Source organism: Schistocerca gregaria, chromosome 1 (genome assembly GCF_023897955.1).
Source record: "Schistocerca gregaria isolate iqSchGreg1 chromosome 1, iqSchGreg1.2, whole genome shotgun sequence".
NCBI lineage: Eukaryota > Metazoa > Arthropoda > Insecta > Orthoptera > Acrididae > Schistocerca > Schistocerca gregaria.
The window spans coordinates 1,196,692,676-1,196,715,289 of NC_064920.1; the positions used below are offsets into that span (position 1 = coordinate 1,196,692,676).

The following is a 22,614-nucleotide window of genomic DNA, read 5'->3' on the forward strand; positions in this document are numbered from 1 at the left end:
TCTCTCTCTCTCTCTCTCTCTCTCTCTCTGCTGTGGGAAACGTTTGGAGCTACCGTTCTTTTTTTTCTGAATCACTGATTGTTCACTCCTTTGAAAGATTCAACTCTATGAATCAGTTCAGGAGCGGATCCCCATCTCTAGTATCTAGCAGAGTTGGGCAACACGATTCTTTTTCCCGATTCGATTCCTACGATTCAATCTCACAGTGCGAATCGATTCCTACGATTCTTTCACGATTCATTCTAGTTTGCGATGGCACGATTCTTATTGAATACAAAAAGTTCTACTTCTTACTCACAGATGGCACGACATGTCTGAATTGTCAATGGGCCGGCCGCGGTGGTCTCGCGGTTCTAGGCGCGCAGTCCGGAACCGTGCGAGTGCTACGGTCGCAGGTTCGAATCCTGCCACGGGCATGGATGTGTGTGATGTCCTTAGGTTGGTTAGGTTTAAGTAGTTCTAAGTTCTAGGGGACTGATGACCACAGCTGTTGAGTCCAAAGGGTGCCATTTTTGAATTGTCAATGGGGCCAGAATCGGACTATGTCACGATAAGATATGCCAGAAATAGTTTATTTATGAGTAAACATGCATATGACGTTACAAGTGTGATTCTCAATTTATACGAGTAACGCCTTAATTGATGAAAGGTCACGTTTGATTTGATTGCATCTATTGTTTTATTTCAATATGCCAGGAAAGAGGAGTCGATTTGTGGGAAAGGTGGTGCAAAATTACGTGGTATGTCAGTTTGGTTGTGTGGCTTGAACGTATCTAACTACAGGCGTCTGTTTTATAGTAACAAAATCTAGCAGTGAGGCAGACGTGGTTTGGCCCATATTCTGTTTTTCTGTGCTAATATGTCTTTCCAAGTCCACATCACCCTTGTAACTCATAAAATACTTATTGAGTAAAATCGGGTTTTTTCAGGAAACACACCAATATAGATAAACTTAAAAATCAAAATCTGTATCTAAATATAAAATTTTATCCAAACTGTTAAAGCAGTTGCCAATAAACACGAATGGAAAGACACCTACATACAGATAAACATAAAAACCAAAACCTTAACTACATTCAATACGTACTAACAAAGTTTTACGAAATGGCGTTGTAAAAACAAGGGAAATAGCGTTTTTATAATACAAAATTGCGTTTTTACGAATGGAACTATGTAGGATATATATATTGTAAAATTGACTATTTACGAAAGCATGGAACTAGGTAGGTGAACTCAAAAAGCAAAAACCAGTCTAAATACAAAATTTCGTGCAAATCGTTAGGGCCGTTTTCGAGATACGCGAAATATACGTAATCCAAGTGCTATTGCTCGTGTGTGAAGGTGTGTGTGTTTTGCAATGCATCTGCAACAAATAAGAGGTATGTATTTATTCATCATGCTTGGATTTATTGATTTTAATCGTGTGTATTGGGAGCTGTGTACTCGCTGTATATCGTTTCTGCCATCACTAGTTCGTGTATTACTCGCGCAAACTAAGCTGACGTCGGCGCGGTGGCTCATGGTAGCGATGGTAAATGGGAAATGCCTTTACGCTCGTTCCCGTCAGCCACCACCAAGTGTCAGCTTGGTTTTCACGAGTGATATTACGGCCCACGGACTTCGTTTGTTCGTTCCGAGCTTCCTTTGTTCACACGCATCCTCCGCTTGACTGCCATCTGGCGGTCGTAATCATTCTGCACGACTCGGCATGATTCGGAAGCTGCCTTCGAAGCATAGCGTACTAAGAATCGATGAATCGTTCGAACTTGGAATCGTCACGACTCGGAAACACGCAGTCGTTCTTACGATTCTTTTGAACGCCGATTCGTCCGTATCACGATTCCATTCTTACGATTCTTTATTTACAGTCGTTCAAATGAACGACTCATTCACGAATCGCCACAACTCTAGTATCCAGCTGACAATGTTTTCCGTTTATCGTCAACTGAAATCATAAGGGAGGTATGACTGCCATCATGCACGGTATCGAAGTATAGATGCGTCAAGGGGCAAATAAGATGGATCGAAAACATAAATGTTTGATTTAAAGCCGGTTTTACATGGGACTGATGACACTAACAAGAAATTCGTCGTCTACTGCAGGGCTCCACGCGACAGATGGTCCAGCTACAAAACAGGGTTTAAATGGTACGCACCTGTCTACCCGTCTGCTGTGTGTGTGTGTGTGTGTGTGTGTGTGTGTGTGTGTGTGTTCGCGCAAACTAAGTTGAGACTTATCGTGGTGGCTGTCGGGAGTGACCGTAAAGGCACCTTCCATCAGCCACCGCGCTCGGTGTCAGCTTAGTTTGCACGTATAGTATGGTCCTCTGGGAATGAGAAATATTTGTTTATTATTGACATGACTTCTTTAAGCAAATTGTTATTTCGTATGCAAAAGAACAAGCAAAAATATTATCTCACTATTGTATGTGAAAAGCAACATCGATATATCAAAATAATCAATGTTTTGAGAAGAATGAAACAACAAAAATGGATTTTCAAAATTATTTTACTTCAGTTTGAATCTTCATATGAGAAAGACGTGGAGAGAGCCGTATGTATTTTGTTACGTATTTTTGGTACATATATGACACTTATTTCAGAACCAGTAGCACCCCTGATGTGTGTAAATTAAATTGTACGTGTTTTTTTTCCCAGAGATTAATGACGTGCAGTACAGAGCAAGTTGTAATTTGTATTGTCGACGCCATTTGCAAGACGGCAGATTCTTGTTCAAATTGCCCCGTTAGCAAGTGGCGTAAAGCAAAATGGAGAGGGCTGACAATTACTTCTTGGGTAAACATACTAAAGCCAAATTAATTTCATTAATTTTGCAAAGAGTCGTATCGACATTAAAATATTCTTGTGGCTAGTTATCAGCTTTGAATTAATAGTAAGAGTACCGTGCAAGAGGTGTGTCTCCAAGCGAATCCACAAAAGTATAAATTATTATTCAAGTAAAAAGACATTCAATTACAGCCCTGAGGTATTTCTAAATGTAAAAGATCAATGTGCTTCACACTGTGCTTTTACTAATTTATCTTCCGCCTGTACAGACATTTCAAAGTGATTTAATTATCGGGCACTCGAATGTAGAAAGCCTTAACAATATCAAAAATAACAATATGTGATAAGTTGTGTGAAGCCTTATGTGATCTTACGACGTATTATTAACAGCACACACACACACACACACACACACACACACACATACGCACACACACACATACGCACACACGCACATACGCACACAACTACTGCATAACATCCAAGGTAGGATACTGTGCCATGTAATCCCAAGCTTCAAGAATAAAAGTAATATGAGGGACGTTTGATAAGTCCGTGCAAAAATAAAAACTACTTACGTGTTTGGGGTAAACCTTTCTTTATTTTTCGACATAGTCACCTTTTATAGACTTATACACTTCGTCCTACGCTGTTCTAATTTGCTGATCCCCTCCAAATAATCGGAATTGGCCAAGTCTGCAATCTAGCCATTAGTTGCTGCAATCACCACCTCGTTTGAATAAAATCTTGGTCCTTCCAGGCATTTCTTCAAATTGGGGAACAAATAGTTGTCCGAGGGAGCCAAGTCTGCAGAATAGAGTGGGGGGGGGGGGGGGATGTGAAACTAGTTGGAATCCTATTTCCAATAATTTTGCAACCAAACCTGCTGAGGTGCGTACCAGTGCATTGCTGTGATAGAAAAGGATTTTTTTGCAGTCAAACAGCCGGCGTTTTTCTTCCAGCTCGGTTTTCAAAGGGTCCAATAACGATGAATAATATGCATCTGTAATAGTTTTACCCTTTCCAGATAGTCGATGAGGATTATCCCTTGCGAATCCCAAAACCCAGTCGCCATAAACTTTCCGATGGATGGAATGGTCTTCGCCTTTTTTGGTGCACATTCTCCCTTGGTAACGCATTGTTTAGATTGTTGTTTTGTCTCAGGAGTATAGTAATGTATCCATGTATCATCCACAGTGACGGAATGACGCTTAGCCTTGCGGATTCTTCCTGAACAGCTGCAAACCACCCTTTACAACACTTCACACGATTCAGTTTTTGGTCAAGCGTGAGCAATCGCGGAACCCTTCTTGCGGATAGCTTTGTTATGTCCAAATGTTTATGCAAAATATTATGTACCCGTTCATTCGAGATGTCACAGCACTAGCAATCTCAAGCACCTAAACTCTTCTGCCATCCATCACCATATCATGGATTTTATCAATGATTTCTGGAGTCGTAACCTCCACAGATTAGATTAGTACTTGTTCCATAGATCATGAATACGTCACTTCGTAATGATGTGTAATGCGTCAGGTTAATAAAATATGTCTCTACAGGATATTACATTACACAAAATATTACATGAAACGGAATAGTTTTAGTTTTTGGGTGGGAGGTGGTTAAATTACCCACTTACTATATCCAAAAATTCATCTAATGAGTAGGAGTTGCCATTCAGAAGAAATTCTTTTAATTTCCTTTTAAATGCTATATGGCTATCTGTCAGACAAGGCGTCCAGAACGTTCAGGATCACTTATACCCATATGACCACCCCGAAAATTTTGAAACCACTTATAAACTGTTCTAATCGAAGGTGCAGAGTCACCGTAATGTTTACCATGCTTATTAACAGAATCTTCCGTCGGTTCTTTGTAGAACAACATTATAATAAATGAAAAGCGCCAGTTTGCTTTTGTTCTACAGTATTAGTTTACCAGGCTTCTCTTTAGTATGCTGAGGTGTTTTGCCTTTCATAAACTAATGTTTAATCACAAAACGAAATTCTTTTTCGTCCATTTTTTAGCAATCACTCGACTTCCTTGATTCACACGAATGGCAAACACACAGAAATAGACCAATATGTCTGAAACTTGGTGTGCGTTCTTTCAAAGATGCTACTAACTAGACAAACATGACCTCGATATGCGCCTGTGGTGCGATTTCTCGGACTTCGCACCTACTTTTCAAACGCGCCTCGTAAGTGTATTTGGTGGCATGCATAAGTGAAATTTCATTTTTGCATTTTCAAAATTGCTTCTTGTTTATACACAACTGGCAGTGCTGTGTGGGAAACTTACTTTTGTAGTTTACCAACATAGAGTAGAAACTAGTAGTGGGAGTGATTTTTTTAAATTTAGATTATCGTGGTGTTTTCAGTGTGTTAATATTTCTTGCATCTTGCAGTTTTCTTTGTATATTGTGCTTATTGGACTTCGGTATTCAACATGGATAGGTCTCCATTATTGGCTTATACCGAAACAGAGGGTAATTGTTAGGAATTCCAGAATTTGGAAACCGTGATACGTAATCAGATGTCTGGTTCGAGAGTGGGAGCACTGGAGCAACAAAGTGCCAGACCAGCTGACGCTACCACTACTAATACTGCACAAACAGTAGCGACGGGTTAGGTGCCGTTACTGAATTTAAAGATTGGTTACGGCGTTCGGGGTATAAGTGGACGTCCCACGATATTCAGAACGAGATTACTGATATACTACGAAAGTCTGTGTTGAGAAAGGTATTGGCTTCAATCAAGAAGATGGAACATTTTTCTATATTTGTCAATGGATAGCTCAAGAGGACAGTGCTATGATAGTGCCTCGAATATGAGACGTAAGTTCAAAGGACTAAAAAAGTTAGTTTTGGATATACACTCCTGGAAATGGAAAAAAAGAACACATTGACACCGGTGTGTCAGACCCACCATACTTGCTCCGGACACTGCAAGAGGGCTGTACAAGCTATGATCACACGCACGGCACAGCGGACACACCAGGAACTGCGGTGTTGGCCGTCGAATGGCGCTAGCTGCGCAGCATTTGTGCACCGCCGCCGTCAGTGTCAGCCAGTTTGCCGTGGCATACGGAGCTCCATCGCAGTCTTTAACACTGGTAGCATGCCGCGACAGCGTGGACGTGAACCGTATGTGCAGTTGACGGACTTTGAGCGAGGGCGTATAGTGGGCATGCGGGAGGCCGGGTGGACGTACCGCCGAATTACTCAACACGTGGGGCGTCAGGTCTCCACAGTACACCAATGTTGTCGCCAGTGGTCGGCGGAAGGTGCACGTGCCCGTCGACCTGGGACCGGACCGCAGCGACGCACGGATGCACGCCAAGACCGTAGGATCCTACGCAGTGCCGTAGGGGACCGCACCGCCACTTCCCAGCAAATTAGGGACACTGTTGCTCCTGGGGTATCGGCGAGGACCATTCGCAACCGTCTCCATGAAGCTGGGCTACGGTCTCGCACACCGTTGCGCCGTCTTCCGCTCACGCCCCAACATCGTGCAGCCCGCCTCCAGTGGTGTCGCGACAGGCGTGAATGGAGGCACGAATGGAGACGTGTCGTCTTGAGCGATGAGAGTCGCTTCTGCCTTGGTGCCAATGATGGTCGTATGCGTGTTTGGCGCCGTGCAGGTGAGCGCCACAATCAGGACTGCATACGACCGAGGCACACAGGGCCAACACCTGGCATCATGGTGTGGGGAGCGATCTCCTACACTGGCCGTACACCTCTGGTGATCGTCGAGGGGTAGGGACACTGAATAGTGCACGGTACATCCAAACCGTCATCGAACCCATCGTTCTACCATTCCTAGACCGGCAAGGGAACTTGCTGTTCCAACAGGACAATGCACGTCCGCATGTATCCCGTGCCACCTAACGCGCTCTAGAAGGTGTAAGTCAACTACCCTGGCCAGCAAGATCTCCGGATCTGTCCCCCATTGAGCATGTTTGGGACTGGATGAAGCGTCGTCTCATGCGGTCTGCACGTCCAGCACGAACGCTGGTCCAACTGAGGCGCCAGGTGGAAATGGCATGGCAAGCCGTTCCACAGGACTACATCCAGCATCTCTACGATCGTCTCCATGGGAGAATAGCAGCCTGCATTGCTGCGAAAGGTGGATATACACTGTACTAGTGCCGACATTGTGCATGCTCTGTTGCCTGTGTCTATGTGCCTGTGGTTCTGTCAGTGTGATCATGTGATGTATCTGACCCCAGGAATGCGTCAATAAAGTTTCCCCTTCCTGGGTCAATGAATTCACGGTGTTCTTATTTCAATTTCCAGGAGTGTACAACCAAAAGCACATTATGCGCATTGCACTGCTCGTCGTTTAGACTTCGCAGTTGTAGAGTCTCCACCATCTTATGTCTATGAGGGATATGATGGCTTTAACCAAGGTCTTAATAAACACCGCAAGGGAACCCAACAAAAGGATGGAACTTTGCCTGACACGATGGACTATGCGAGCTTCTAGTATCTTGAGAATATTGAAAAACTTTGAAGAACATCTAGAGTTTTTTGAAACTTTTTCTGCCGAGGACAAAACAGAGGCAGGTTATAAATGTGCAGGCTACCTTGAGTCAACGTCACAGTTCAAGACTTATTTCTTTTTACGTCTTTATTGCCATGCAATGAACCCCGTAGAGGATGTCAATGAAGGAATTCAATGACCTCATTTAAGTATTGCTTATCAGGAAAAAATATATGAGGGCTTGATTTGTATATTGAATGGGAGGTGTGATAGTTTTGAACACTTTTGGGAATCGTGTTTAAAAGAAAAACCTTCTGAAGTCAATCAGAGAAGTATGAAAACAAAGAAGCCAGCTCTACACACACTTTCAAAACCCAAAAGGAATACTACAAAGCTATTTACATTGAAGTTTGTGAAACGGTGCAATCTTGTTTTACTGGGCTGTTTGCTTCAACTGGACACACACAGGTCATTGCAGCTGAAAAAAAGTGCTTGCTTCTTTTAGTAAACAGAGGTGAAACAAATTTGGAAAAATCAACTGAGGTTTTCAAAAATGACCTACACATTGAGAGACTGCGCTTACACTTGAATGTGTTAGCCAATATCGCTAATAAAAAACAACGGGTCTTAAAAAACATGAGTGGTGTAAGAAAAGTACATTACACAAGAGCCTGCAGTTGGAGAAATGTTACGTGAAGTAGTGAAGCGCATTAAGCTTCTCCAAGTAGTTCCGATAACGACAGCGACAGCAGAACGGTCATTTAGCGCCCTTAGACGTCTTAAGTTATATCTCCGATCAACAATGGACAGAAGCGATCCAACAACCTGGCTGTTCTTCATACCCACCGAGATTTTTTGTATGAATTGGATATTCGACCAGTCATCAACGACTTCACATCCAGTCAGAAAGTCGACATCTGTACATGACACTCCAGCCCTAACAATGGCATTTGGAGCGATACTAAAAATCTTTATAAAATAAAGAATTAAATATATACATAATGTTAAATTTTCAGTTTCGAAATATTAGTACTAGTTTAGTCACTGTATTACTACATCACTACAGTACTGTATTAGTTATTTTCAAATACTTACTTATTAGACCGAATTATAACCCACTATTTACATACTTTTTGACTGAAAAGTGTTGGGCATACTGTATTAACTTTATTAACTCTATTAAAGCATTAACTTTCAGATATTATTTTTATTTAATGAACCCTGAGCCTTATTCAAGTAAGCTCAAATTAGTCATTTCACTTACTTATCAAAGTGCTAACGCCGTGCGACAGCAATATTTTGTATTTTATTCTTTTAACGATAGTTTAGGATTTATTTCAATGTAATTTCAGTCTTTTCAGAGCTATATATTCACTGCTCTGTGATTATTACTGTACTGTAAATTAAATCAGTTTTTTACGAAAATCCTGTGCGTGTAAATGTTTGGTTTCTTTTTTCAAAGCCAAAAAATTTGTCAGGCTTGTCGAGTTTCCCACCATGTCGAGTTATCGAGAATCCAGTTTTCGGGGTTTTAACGTTGATCATATGACTCTAAAATGCTTTAAAAACTTTAAAACACACTATTTTTCATCTAAAATTTAGAAAATTTCCCTGGGCCAGGCCTCCAGTACGGCCCCCCCTCCCAAATATTTTTTATAAGTCGGCACTCCTGAATACGACATTTAGTAATAACGTGGAACGTGCCAATTTAACGTACGTTTTCTTAACATAATATAATTTTTTTCTCAGTGACTACTTCATATGTAAACGCTCATCTATTGAGTAGAAGCAGGTCTAATTCATAAATTCTTTTGTTTTTAAATGTTGGTTGACTGACTGTCAGACCTTTAATGCTATCTGGCTAATGACCGGCCTCATAAATCACCGCTTTCTTCAAGTGTTTTAGCTAAACACTTCGCTATTAATTTTGAATTGGTATGGGTTATTAATAATAAATTTCATAAATGTATATTTTTCTCTTAATGATGAAATACTCCAAAATATGGTGCCACATGAAAGCAGTGAATGCAAACAGGCATAGTAGGATAATTTATTGACATGTTTATCAACAAATTTCGCAATAAACCTAATAGCATAAGAAGCTGAAGTTAACTGTTTCAGCAGATCATCAATTTATAACTTCCAATTCAATTTCTCATTAATGCACACACCCAGAAATTTGGAATATTTTGCCTTAGCAACAGACTTCTGTTTAAAGTCTATATTTATCAATGGTGTTATGCCATTTACTGTACAGAACTGCATATACTATAACTTCTCAAAATTTAGTGAGAGTCCATTTGCAGAAAACCACTTAATAATATTCTGAAAGACATTATTTACAATTCCATCAGTTGATTCTTGTTTGTTTGGTGTGATTACTATATATGTATCATCAGCAAAAAGAATTAGCTTTGTATCTTCACGAACACAGAGTGGCAACCTATTAATATATGACAATAAGAGCCCAAGATTGAACCCTTTGGGGCATCATTCTTCATACCTCCCCAGTTAGAGGACTCTGCTGATTTTTGCAGACTATCTGTACTGTTAATTTCAACTTTCTGCATACTTCCACTTAAATATGAATTAAACATTTGTGCACTGTCCCACTCTTACCACAATACTTAACCTTATCCACAAGAATTTCATGATCCACACAGTCAAAAGCCTTTGAAAGGTCATGAAATATCCCAATTGTTGATGTTTGGTTATTCAAAGCATTTAATATTTGATCAGTGAAAGCATATATAGCATTTTCTTTGAAAAGCCTTTCTAAAGGTCAAGTTGCCATTTTGTTAGTACTTCATTTTTACTCTTGAATACATCACTTTATCAAGAATTTTGAATAAAGGTGTCAGGGGCGAGATTGGGTGGTAGTTGTTAACATCAGACCTATCCCCCTTTTTATGCAATGGTTTAACAATAGTGTATTTCAGTTTCGGTGAGCTACTACGTACGTGGCTGCGAATCCTACGTACCTGTTGGGGACGAGCCTTTAGTACTCTGTTGAAAATGTCATCAATTGTATGTAAACTTTCACTTTTCAGTGAATTTATTATTTTCCTAATTTCAGTAAGTTTAATTTCAGTTGCATCAAAATGCATAGGTATTTAATCTTCCATATTCTGCCTTGCATTTTCTAATGAACATCTGGATCTTATTTTCTCTACAAGACTTAAAAATGATTGTTAAAAATGTTTTCTACTTCCGAACTTTTGATGACAAACTTTTCACTGAGTTTCATAGAAATACAGTCTTTGAGTGCTCTCAGTTGCCCTGTTTCTCTTTTAACAGCATACCAATTTTTTTTAAATTTTACTATCAGATGTCTAATCTCAGACATTATGTGCATACTTCTGGAATTTTTAATAACTTTTCTTAATACAGTGCAGTAGTTTTTGTTACGTGTCACTCTTTCTGGATCATTACTCCTCCTAGCCATGAGATACATATTCTTTCCTGTTTACAAGCTATTTTTATCCCTTTAGTAAGCCACAGCTTTGTAGATGTTGTCTTGCAATTATATTTCACTGTATTCTTAAGGAAACTGTTTTCAAATAAACTCACAAGGTATCATGAAAGAGGCTAAATTTTAAATTAGCATAAGGTCCCTCATACAACTCATCCCAGTCTAACGGTTGCAAGCTTTCTCTAAAATTTTCTGTTGTTAAATCGTTAACTGAACGCAGTATTTTTGAGGACTGATTTGCATTACCGTCTGGAGCTATGTCATATTATATAACTAGCGGTGCCTCATTATCAGATAGGCCATTCTTAACAAGAAAAGTTTTTATTGGTCTATAAAAAGATCTATCAGTGTGCTGCTTTCCTGTACGACCTGAGTAGGAAAACTACAACTGACATCAAATTGAAAGAACCATGTAGTACTTCAAGGTCAAGCTTTCTATCTGAATCTTTCAGAAAATCTGCATTGAAATACCCACAAACAATAACTTCCTTCCCTCTGCAAGTCCAAGTTTTTGAAAAACAGCTGAAAATTTCCCAGTGGGGACCTATTACGGATACAATTATAAAAATACCATTATTTAATTTAAGCTCACGCGCGCATGTGTCTATATGTTGCTCGACACAATTTTTTTTAGCTTCTGAATGTTTCACAATATGACAGTTTTTAACGTATATAGCAATTTCTCCTCTCACCATAGTGTCTCTACTTACATGTGCTGAAAGCTTGTATCCACCTACATTTACATTTTCCTTATCTGTGACTATATGATGTTCAGACATGCTTAGTACATCTAATTCACCCTCAGTTAATAAATATTCGAAACAAACAAGAAACTTGTCTACTTTGTTTTTTAATCCCCTGATATTCTGATGCACTATGCAAACATTATTTGTCACTGTACTTTTATGAGAATCGTGTGATATTTTAACATCTCTTGTATGTGCCTGTCTGAGCTTCTCATTAAGACTAATTTCACTCAATGTTGAGTTATTGGACACTGATCTTAGCCTAAAAATGATGTATTTCCATGAGTTTCAGTGCCCCCCCCCCCCTCCACCCCAGATTTAGCTATCATCCCATCCAATTTACCCTCCTCTTTCCTACTGAGATGCAAGCCATGTCTTGTGAAGTCCTACCTACCAATACCATCAACAGGAATCAAACCTATATCTGACAAAGTAGCCACCCAAAGCAGCCGATGTAGCTCCATATTGACCCTCCCGACAGAGCTGTTCAGTTGGGGCCGATTATACCACATGAAAGTAGGAACCGAGGCAACATTTTTATGGTTTGTTGCAGATGTTATTTTTTTCCAGGCCACAATATTGTAGCCTTGATCCCTATCAATAGTCTTTCCTGCTCCATCCACTATCTCAATATGGTCCTGCTTTGTAAAACCACGCACAATGATCCTACATCCTCTTTCACTGGGCTTCAAAAAACTTGTGACCTGGTACTTGTCATGTAATTTTCCCTGAAAGGTCTGTCCCACACCTCTTCCATGGCTACTACTAACAGAACTTTCCTCCTAGTTTCTACTTTTTTTTTTAACAGTTGGTTTCCTGGTGAAAATCTGTTGAATGCTGACTACATTTACATCTACCTGAGCCTTTTCCTTAGTTAACTGAGGTAGCAAGGCAAATCTATTGTTTGTGCCAATGACAAAAACTGTCAGATATTGTTCTCTTTCTGTGGCTCTTTTTCCTTGCTACCACTTCCCAGCTGTCTTCGCTGTTCTCCCCCCTTAACCTCATCAGTTCCTCCCTAGCACTATCCAGTTCAGCCTTAAGGGCTCTGACCTTCCCTTCCTGTTCAGCTAATTTCCTATTCCTTGACATATTCTGCAATACTAGGGAAGAGACTCATTTACTTCCCCAATTCCAATACCACTACACTGCCCCCAATGTAACCATTTGTCACAACAGCCCCACAGAACTAAGTTTTCTACAGCAGCTCAAACACTTCTTGCTCATGGTTGTTAACATTATTATTACAAAATTTATCTAGGCAATAACAGTAATACTCTATTAACTACAGATCACAAGAGTCACTAATGTTCTAATATACGTGTATACTATTAATATATTACCATAATGCACTTAAACTAATGTTAAAACTCAAAACCTGTATACCAGAAAAATTAGGCCTAAGATCGCGTATGTACAATATGGAATTTACACGTTTTGAAAGGAAATAAAAGATGAAACTTAAAACCTCGAGTGCAATATTATCTAACCCTGAAGCCTTCCCATTCTTTATCTGTTAGAGAGCTATTTTACTTCCAGTCTTAGTTGGTGTGTTTACATTGATTCTGTCACTGGCATCTGGAAAATTCTACTGCCTCTCCCTCTCTTCAGGTTGCTCTCTGTTTAAAACTTCAGAAAAATGTTCTCTCCATCTTCTAAGTTGGTCTTCTTCTGTCAGCAAAAGTCGACCCTCCTTGCTTTTCACAGCTCTGTTCTCGTTGAAACCTATTTTGTATAACATTCTAGTGGTGAAGTACAGTTCTTTTGCTTGCTGCAGCAGTCCCTGCTCCCAGAGCTTGCTCATCCATCCACTTTCTCTTATTCCTCATACTCCTCTCTATTTGAGAGTCTGTAGCTGCATACTCAGCTTGGATTTGAGTTTTCTGTTGTATTGTTTTACTTGTATTTAATTTTGCCTTAATCTCCTTCCTACAGCTGATCAAATTCCATTTACGCTCTGACATCCAATTTTTCTTCAAATGATTTTTAAAGCCATTGCTCACATTGTGATAGACGTCCTTAATCTGACGTGATGATGAGATGTGGGTTTTGCTGTATTTTGATAGTGGTCGAGTTAAATTCAAAATTTGTAACTGAACCCACTACAGTAGGCCACAGCTAGGACTGTGCTGAACACATTTAAAAAATAATTCTTGAAGCAATTTTGGTGCATAAATAAGGCGATTTCAGATAGCAGACTGCAATTCTGGTCATGAAAAGATGCCGTGTTGCAAATTTCTCTCTTTTTACAATACACCACTGCGAGTTCAGCAGATCGTGCATGCGAACACAGTCAGAGAAATTGGGATAACAAAAGCAAAATTCTGAAGATGAGCAGTGCCAATCTTTAGTGCTTAGAATTCCCACTCTGTCTCTGGAGAAATTTTTTGTGATTATGTTGTGTATGTAAGAATTTCTGAGACTGATAAGATCAAATTCATGTTGTGTGTTTTGGTTGAATCAAGGAGAGCCGAATATTATCTACAGTGACCACTATCCAATGTGTCCTTACAATGTTCTCTCTACTGAATTTGCACCTTCTGTTGTTGACAATCTGGGAGTTACATTGCCTCGGGGAGGAGTATGATATCCCCTTATTTTCTTTGTGAAAAGTGGTCCAGAGATCAATAGAGGTATAGTGGATAGACAATGTGCAATGTTTTTATTTGTGGCTGGCTTGGTGCCGCGTTAATACTTGTTTTGTTCATGGATTTCATGAGAGAAGTGAAGATCCGGTAAAGTTTCGTTGTCTTGAAGGGACATAGGATGCTCCATTATGGATGTACTCAGGTATTCTACCATGTAGTATAGTCGGGTCTTGAATATTCTTAATTTGTGACATCCTTAGATGGGAGAATGAGTTGAGTTATGTTGTCTTAATTTGGAAGGTGAAGTGATGTGTTGTATTAATGCTCACAACTGATGAACATTTGGCCCCTATCTATGAAGGAAGTGTCAGAGGATTTTTGTGGTTTATGCACGTCTGATGATAAATACGCACATGGGCCTTATCTTATAAAAGGATGGCAATTTTTTGTGTAGGAGCTCAGAAAAAGCGGAGATTTGTTTGTTTGTAATTAAGCTTTCTTGTCATACGTGTGTGCTAAGAGATGATCAAAAACTAGGATGCAATACTCACAGCCTTTAACTGAACCTTACTAAAGGTAGAATGATGAAGTTGTTGTTGTTGTTGTTTTCAGTCCTGAGACTGGTTTGATGCAGCTCTCCATGCTACTCTATCCTGTGCAAGCTTCTTCGTTTCCCAGTACCTACTGCAACCTACATCCTTCTGAATTTGCTTAGTGTATTCATCTCTTGGTCTCCCTCTACAATTTTTACGCTCCATGCAGCCCTCCAATACCAGATTGGTGATCCTTTGAAGCCTCAGAATATGCCCGACCAACCGGTCCCTTCTTCTTGTCAAGTTGTGCCACAAACTCCTCTTCTCCCCAATTCTATTCAATACCTCCTCATTAGTTACATGATCTACCCATCTAAGCTTCAGCATTCTTCTGTAGCACCACATTTCGTAAGCTTCTATTCCCCTCTTGTCCAAACTATTTATCGTCCATATTTCACTCCCATACATGGCTACACTCCATACAAATACTTTCAAAAACGACTTCCTGACATTTAAATCTATACTCGATGTTAACAAATTTCTCTTCTATAGAAACGCTTTCCTTGCCATTGCCAGTCTACATTTTATATCCTCTCTACTTCGGCCATCATCAGTTATTTTGCTCCCCAAATAGCAAAACTCCTTTACTATTTGTAAGTGTCTCATTTCCTAATCTAGTTCCCTCAGCATCACCCGACGTAATTCGACTACATTCCATTATCCCCATTTTACAATGATGAACTAGTACTAATGTTTCTTGTTCTTCAATAAGTACATTTGTGTGGGCAGCCACTAGGCAGACAAGAGTGGAGTCACAGAGGATAGATTATTGAGTAAAAAGTAAGAAATACAAAAGTACAAAATGCTTATGGAAAGATATGCTAGAAATTAAATGAAGGTACATGTCAAAGCAACTATGGACAGGAATACAGGAACTCCAGGTAATGAACAGGCTAAGATAAGGAAAATAATCTTCAAATGGCCCTGAGCACTATAGGACTTAACATCTGAGGTCATCAGTCCCCTAGACTTAGAACTACTTAAACCTAACTAACCTAAGGACATCACACACATCCATGCCCGAGGCAGGCGCGCGGCTCCAGATTGAAGCGCCTAGAACCGCTCGGCCATAGTGGCCGGCAGAAAATAATCTTATATTGATTGTTGTCCACCATGTGTTTGACAAGCTCAATAAAAGTGTTTTTTTCCCCTTCTTTTTGTTTCTTTTGCAGGGTTGCCACACATTTCCCCAAGTGAAATTCCGTGATATTTCCCTAATTTCCAGACACATTTTAGCATTTTTCCGTGACAAATTTTGGAATCTCTAGGGCAAGGAGAGACACAGTTTGACAAAAAATGTAAGGACTACCATATTTCTCCCCTGCGTGAGCAAAACCCTTATGGATTAACATCATCATCTATTGTAATGAACTGTTTTTAGATGGAGAAAGCAAACCAAATGGTATGTGTGGTTCATGAAGATCACTGTTGTTACTTTATTTCAATAAAACGAAATCATTTGGCGACAAAAATTCACATTTCCTGTATTATATCAATTATTTTACAGGTATTGTGTAATTTTTCTTTCAAGAAATATATTAGTACATAGTGACTGCCACAATTGTCTTCTTCTTATCGTCTCTACTTTCTAATATAAAAATTATTTTTGAAGTGTCAAAATGTACTAGAATAAATAAAATGTCTATAAAACACTGCACTGTTCACCGTGCTGGCAGTGAGGCAGTCACAATTCCTGAAATCTACCATATGTGGCCTCTGGCCCGCCGAGGAGCACCGCAGTCCTGGGTCCCTGAATTAACCACGAAAATCCATTACACATTACGCCACACACAATCAGACTCTACCTGCAAGCAGATCGCTGAGACTAGATCTAATGGGTAGAGCCTATACACTAGTGGGAAACAGTGGTCTTCAGATCAGCAAGCCCCAGCCGTTAGAAATACCCGCAGGAACGGCCTGTGGTTTTGGCCCGTCGTGGAAGTCCACTTGTTTGGCCAGCTATTCAGGTGTCACAGACCCCATGCTGATGAAATGAGACTGCATGAAACTCCATGAAACAGATAACTTGTGCAAAGGCTCTGAGAGTCAGTAATAATGAGGGTAGGTTGCAACTCATCGTGAAGATGATCACTGAGCCGCAGTCAGGCAAGCAGAAAAGACAATCTCACACTCATAAATAAATTTTTGATCAAATCCTTAGTGAGATAACGAGAGCATACAGTCACTCTGAGAATCAGATCCATACAAACCACTCCTCACACCTCCTTGCCTCTCGTCAGCAGCAGTTGCTTGGCTAGTGGTAAGAAGTGGTGGTAGCACTGACTGCAAGTTGAGGGGAGTGGTAGGAAGGGGAGAAGCAAGCAACGCACGTTCTCAGCTGTGCCCAGCCAGCGATGATGCACATCATCTTGGTAAACAAACCATTTCATCTACTGAGACAAAAAAGTGATTTTCCAATGTGGTTTTCTTTCCAAATTTCCCTGACAAGTTTGAAATTCCCTGATTTCCAGAACTTGTGGCAACCCTGTTTTGTTTTCACCATTAGTTGTTTGCAGGTCCAGTAATTGCCAAATTTTCTACAATCTGAATTTGTTTGGCACCACTATATGCCACAATGAAGGAACTTGAGATGACTGGAGGAGAAGAGAGAACAAGAACAAGGAACTGGATGAGAGAAGTGCATGCCATTTTTAATAAAATTTAGCATTGGATTTGGTAGTTTTTTTCCTCCTCTTTTTTTTCTGGGCATCCTATAGAACACCTTTGGGATGTTTTGGAACACTTTTATACCTTGTGTGCACAATACTATGGGTGTCTTTATATGGATATTTCCCTGTCCCATGACTTTTGTCACCTCAGTTTACTGCATAAACTGATCAATTCTTTAAATTGGTTTAAGTGCAGAAATTTGAAGCATTATTATCAGACTTTCAGAACTATATTATTTGTATTTCAGAGTATGCAGGAATCTTTTTCTAAACACAGATAAAAGAAAGTAATATTTTTTTTTGTAAGTGGGCTACAATGTAATTTATTTACAACTACACTATGTGATCACCCAAAAACATATGTTTTTCATATTAGGTGCATTGATCTGCCACCTACTGCCAGGTACTCCATATCAGCGAGCTCAGTAGTCATTAGACATCACGAGAGAGCAGAATAGGGCGCTCCGGGGAACTCGCGGACTTCGAACGTGGCCAGGTGACTGGTGTCACATGTGTCATACGTCTGTATGCGAGATTTCCACACTCCTAAACATCCCTAGTTCCACTGTTTCCGATGTGATAGTGAACTGGAAATGTGAAGGGACATGTACTGTTGAGTGACAGAGACCGCCAACAGTTGAAGATAGTCGTAATGTGTAATAGGCAGCATTCTATCCAGACCATCACACAGGAATTCCAAACTGCATCAGGATCCACTGCAAGTACTACGGTATTTAGGCGGAAGGTGAGAAAATTTGGATTTCATGATCAAGCAGCTGCTCATAAGCCACACATCACGCTGGTAAATATGGAACAACACCTCACTTGGTGTAAAGAGCGTAATTATTGGGCAATTAAATAGTGGACAAACGTTGTAGGGAGTGACAAATCACAGTACACAATGTGGCGATCTGATGGCAGGATGCGGGTATGGCGAATGCGAGCGTGTGTAGTGCCAACAGTAAAATTTGGAGACAGTGGGTGTTATGGTGTGGTCTTGTTTTTCATGGAGGGGGCTTGCACCCCTTGTTGTTTTGTATGGCACTATCACAGCACAGGCCAACACTGATGTTTTAAGCACGTTCTTGCTTACCACAGTTGAAGAGCAACTCGAGGATGGCGATTGTGTCTTTCAACACAATCGAGCACCTGTCCATATATCACAGCCTGTGACGGAGTGGTTACATGACAGTAACATCCCTGTAATGGACTGGCCAGCACAGAGTCCTGACCTGCATCCTATAGAACACCTTTGGGATGTTTCGGAATGCTGACTTCGTTCCAGGCCTCACCGACCGACATCAATATCTCTCCTCAGAGCAGCACTCCGTGAAGAATGGACTGTCATTCCCCAAGAAAAGTTCCAGCACCTGATTGAACGTATGCCTGCTAGAGGGGAAGCTGTCATCAAGGCTAAGGGTGGGCTAAAAAGGGTGGGCCAACACCATATTGAATTCCGGCATTACCGATGGAGGGTGCCACGAACTTGTAAGTCATTTTCAACCAGATGTCCGGATACTTTTGATCACATAGTGTATATTTAGTATGACTGCATGCTGACTATTTCTTGTTGAGGTGATGACTGTTCGAAGATAGGTGTGACTGGAGCTCTCCATACTAAAATTCTACTTAAGTTTGGGCAACAATGGCAGTGTAGCATTGTGCCTGCCATTTCAAAAGTAGATACTGTTTTCTTTTCAGCAAAAAATTTGCCTTCTTCAACAGAAATGTAACTCTGGCCATAACTAATGACAGGAACAACTGGATGAAAATATCAATTTAGCTGGTTGTTGGGAAACAATAAACTCTTTCAGGTGTAGTTTTATGTACCAGTTAAACAATTCACCCATTCATTTTTTGATTGAAATCAGTCTGTGGGAATGACCGAATGAAAAACATTGACACAGTCCATTTTAGTTTTGCATATTGACTGAAATAGTCATTCTTTCTTTTCACAAGAAACCAGCCTGCTGTGTTACGTCAGTTGAACCATGTATTTCAGCTGAAACCACTTTTAGGTGTTTTAATTGACTGAGCTATCCATTCATTCTTCTAAGTAAAACCAGTCTGTATCAAATATGGAAATTCTTGGATGAAGCAAAACATAAAATAACGGAAAGACAACCACCCACCTATAGAGGATTGATGTGTGGAGCACAGAAATCAGTATTCATACTAGCTTTCGAGACTAGTTCCTTTGCAAGTAGAAGTGTACACACACACAGAAATGTACACTCCCATGGCCACGACAAGACTGAACGAGCATTTTTTTGGTATATGCAACATACTTTGAATTTTTAAGTACTCACTGTAAATTGCAGTGGATGGTAGAATCTTGGCTCTCCCTTTCAGACCCAGGTGTCATCTTCTTTGGAACTGAAAGGCAAATGTCATTTTTGTACATCTACTATTCATTGTAACATGGCAGTCATATTTTATATATTTTTTTTAATTTGTCAGGAGAGAGAGAGAGAAACTGTAGCAAGATCTGAAGGAACCACCTGATGTTTGCCATTATCTTAAGACACTACAAAAAAATCTAGGTTGCAACGGTTCTGATAGCACAGTGTTTTACTTTTAATGGGCATTTTCAGAGGTGGCAATACAGACCTGAACACCTCAGGTCTAAAAAGCAGCTACCTGGATAGCTGGGCATTTGCACTATGTTTTCACAGATCAACACTTAAATTTGACAAGTAGATGGCAGCACTTCACGCTGATCTCTCAGATCTCTTTTAAACATTTGGAGTAGGAAGTCCTGCACAATATGTTTTACTAATGGTTTCTCCATGCCAAGAGTTACATGCAGCTGTTTCATAATAATCCCATGAATTCTACATGTCGCTCCATACCCCTTGCCCCATTTGACTGCAGTTGAGTTTCAAGCATTCGAGATAGGAAAGGTCAAGTAGTAGTAGAGGGGTTTTGGGCACACGACAGCAAGGTCTTCAGCGCCCAGGAAAGGTCAAATCCTGCAACCTTCTTCATTGTGTTTCAATTAATTGGATGTTCTGGAATGGATGTCGATTCCACTTCTCAGTGACTTAGAACAGTTTTCTCAATGGAGTTTGTCATCTCAAGAATTTGCATACTGACAGCTTTTCTTCTGAGATTTAAGAGAGTGTTATTGGACAGAACAAGCAACCACTGAGTAGGAGTTGATCTGACCCTCCCAGTAATGTTGTTCATGGTCTCATTAAGATTTAAATCTCTCTAATTTGTATGTGCACAATTTTGCTATGCAGTATGCAATATGGTCAAGTAGGCACAAGAAGCAACAAGTAACTTAATAAATAAAGTGATGTAATATTAACACTTATCAATGTCAAAAAACCACACATTCAAAGTAGGAAGGTCATATGAAACAAAATAGCTGCACACGACAAGTACAAGAACTATTAAAGTAATAAACAATGGAAAGTGTAGGATGGAATATCAACAATATTATGGGAAGGATAGATTGCCACTCATCATAAAGACGACACGTTGAGATGCAGACATCCACATCAAAAAGACAGTTACACACTGAGATTTTGGCCAAAGACTCCTCCAGAAATGAAAGGACACACACACACACACACACACACACACACACACGTTCGCACAAGCAGGCACGCCTCACACACACTTCACCAGTACGGCTAGCTGCTCTGTCCAGGCAGCAGTCTGGGAATAGAGGCCAGAGATAGCATGTGCACACGTGTGTGTGGGGGGGGGGGGGGGGGGGGGGGCAAAAGCTCACTATGTAACATTCTTTTCATTTTGCCTGCCTGTAAATCAACATGTCACCTTTATGGTGAGAAGCTGCCTACCCTTCTCATAATATTGTTTAACATAATAAACAGTAATTATACATTCTAGACAGGAAAGAGTGGAGCAGAGAATGTTGCTTATAAATTTTCAGTTGTAGAGAGAAAAGAGGAGGAGGGAGGTGAGTGAGGCAGGCAGGCAGATACACTGAGATGAATAAATACTGGAAATTCCATCCTTGAGATCTTGGGACAGGTCATGCAGGAGAACAAATGACATTCCTTTCTCTCTCCTTTTCTTCTTCTCCTCCTCCTCCTCCAGTAGTGCTACAGCCCTTGGTGAGCCTTGGCTTCTTCAACAATCTTCCTCTACACTTCTCGGTTATTTGATGCTCTTTTCTACCCCCGGACTTCCATACTGGTGAGATCCATTATTATGTTATTGATACACCTTCTTCTAGGTTTCCCTTTTCGCCTAGCTGAATGGATCACAACTTTCATAATTTTCTTTAGAATTTTATCCTCTGCCATTCTCTCCAAGTGTCCGAGCCATCATATTCACTGTGATTTCACAAATTTTACTATGTCCCTACCTTATATTAACTCTTGTAATTCGGCATTGTAGTATATTTTCCAGCCTTCTTCCTCCCTTACTGGCCCATAGATTTTGCGTAGTATTTTCCACTCAATGGTTCTTAGTGCATTTTTATCATGTTCCATCAACATCAATACCTCTGACCTGTATGTGATAAAGGGAATTATTTGTTTCTCTTGTGTTGTTGTTGTGGTCTTCAGTCCTGAGGCTGGTTTGAAGAAGTTCTCCATGCTACTCTATCCTGCACAAGCTTCTTCATCTCCCAGTACTTACTGCAACCTACATCCTTAGGAATCTGCCTAGTGTATTCATCTCTCGGTCTCCCTCTACGATTTTTACCCTCCAGGCTGCCCTCCAATACTAAATTGGTGATCCCTTGATGCCTCAGAACATGTCCTACCAACCGATCCTTTCTTCTATTCAAGTTGTGCCTCAAATTTCTCTTCTCCCGAATTCTATTCAATACCACATCATTAGTTATGTCACCTACCCATCTAATCTTCAGCATTCTTCTGTAGCACCACATTTCGAAGGCTCCTACTCTCTTCTTGTCCAAACTATGTAACAAGGCTATTTCTGAAAAGTTGCATATTTGCAAAGTAAGCTCTGTTCCTGCTTGTATTCTTTCCCTTATAGCCTTTCCAATACTGATATCGTTTGTTATTAGGGCTCCCAAGTAGTTAAGAGGGAACACTCCTTTGAAGCATTGCCCACTGATGTTTAGGTTTTAAGAGGTTCTTCTGGCCTCACATTGTGACATTACCATATGTTTTGTTTTCATTCACTATGAAGCCAATTTTTAATACTTCTGTTTCCATTGCCCAGTATGTTTCTTTGAGTGTATTGATATTTCTTCCAACTATAACAATGTCATCCGTGTATGCACATATCTGGCTTGTTTTCATAAATATGGTGCCTCTTTTGTTGATTT

At 40.2% G+C, this 22,614-nt stretch overlaps 1 protein-coding gene across 3 annotated transcripts in view; it reads right to left on the reverse strand.

Moving 5' to 3' along the window:
- Positions 1–22,614, reverse strand: part of LOC126284647 (maternal embryonic leucine zipper kinase-like) — a 401,036-nt gene that overhangs the window by 243,593 nt on the left and 134,829 nt on the right. For all 3 annotated transcript variants that reach the window (XM_049983745.1, XM_049983736.1, XM_049983756.1), the window contains one exon: positions 19,649–19,715. In XM_049983745.1, the coding sequence (XP_049839702.1) occupies positions 19,649–19,715 (67 nt within the window). The remainder of the gene's footprint in view (positions 1–19,648; positions 19,716–22,614) is intronic.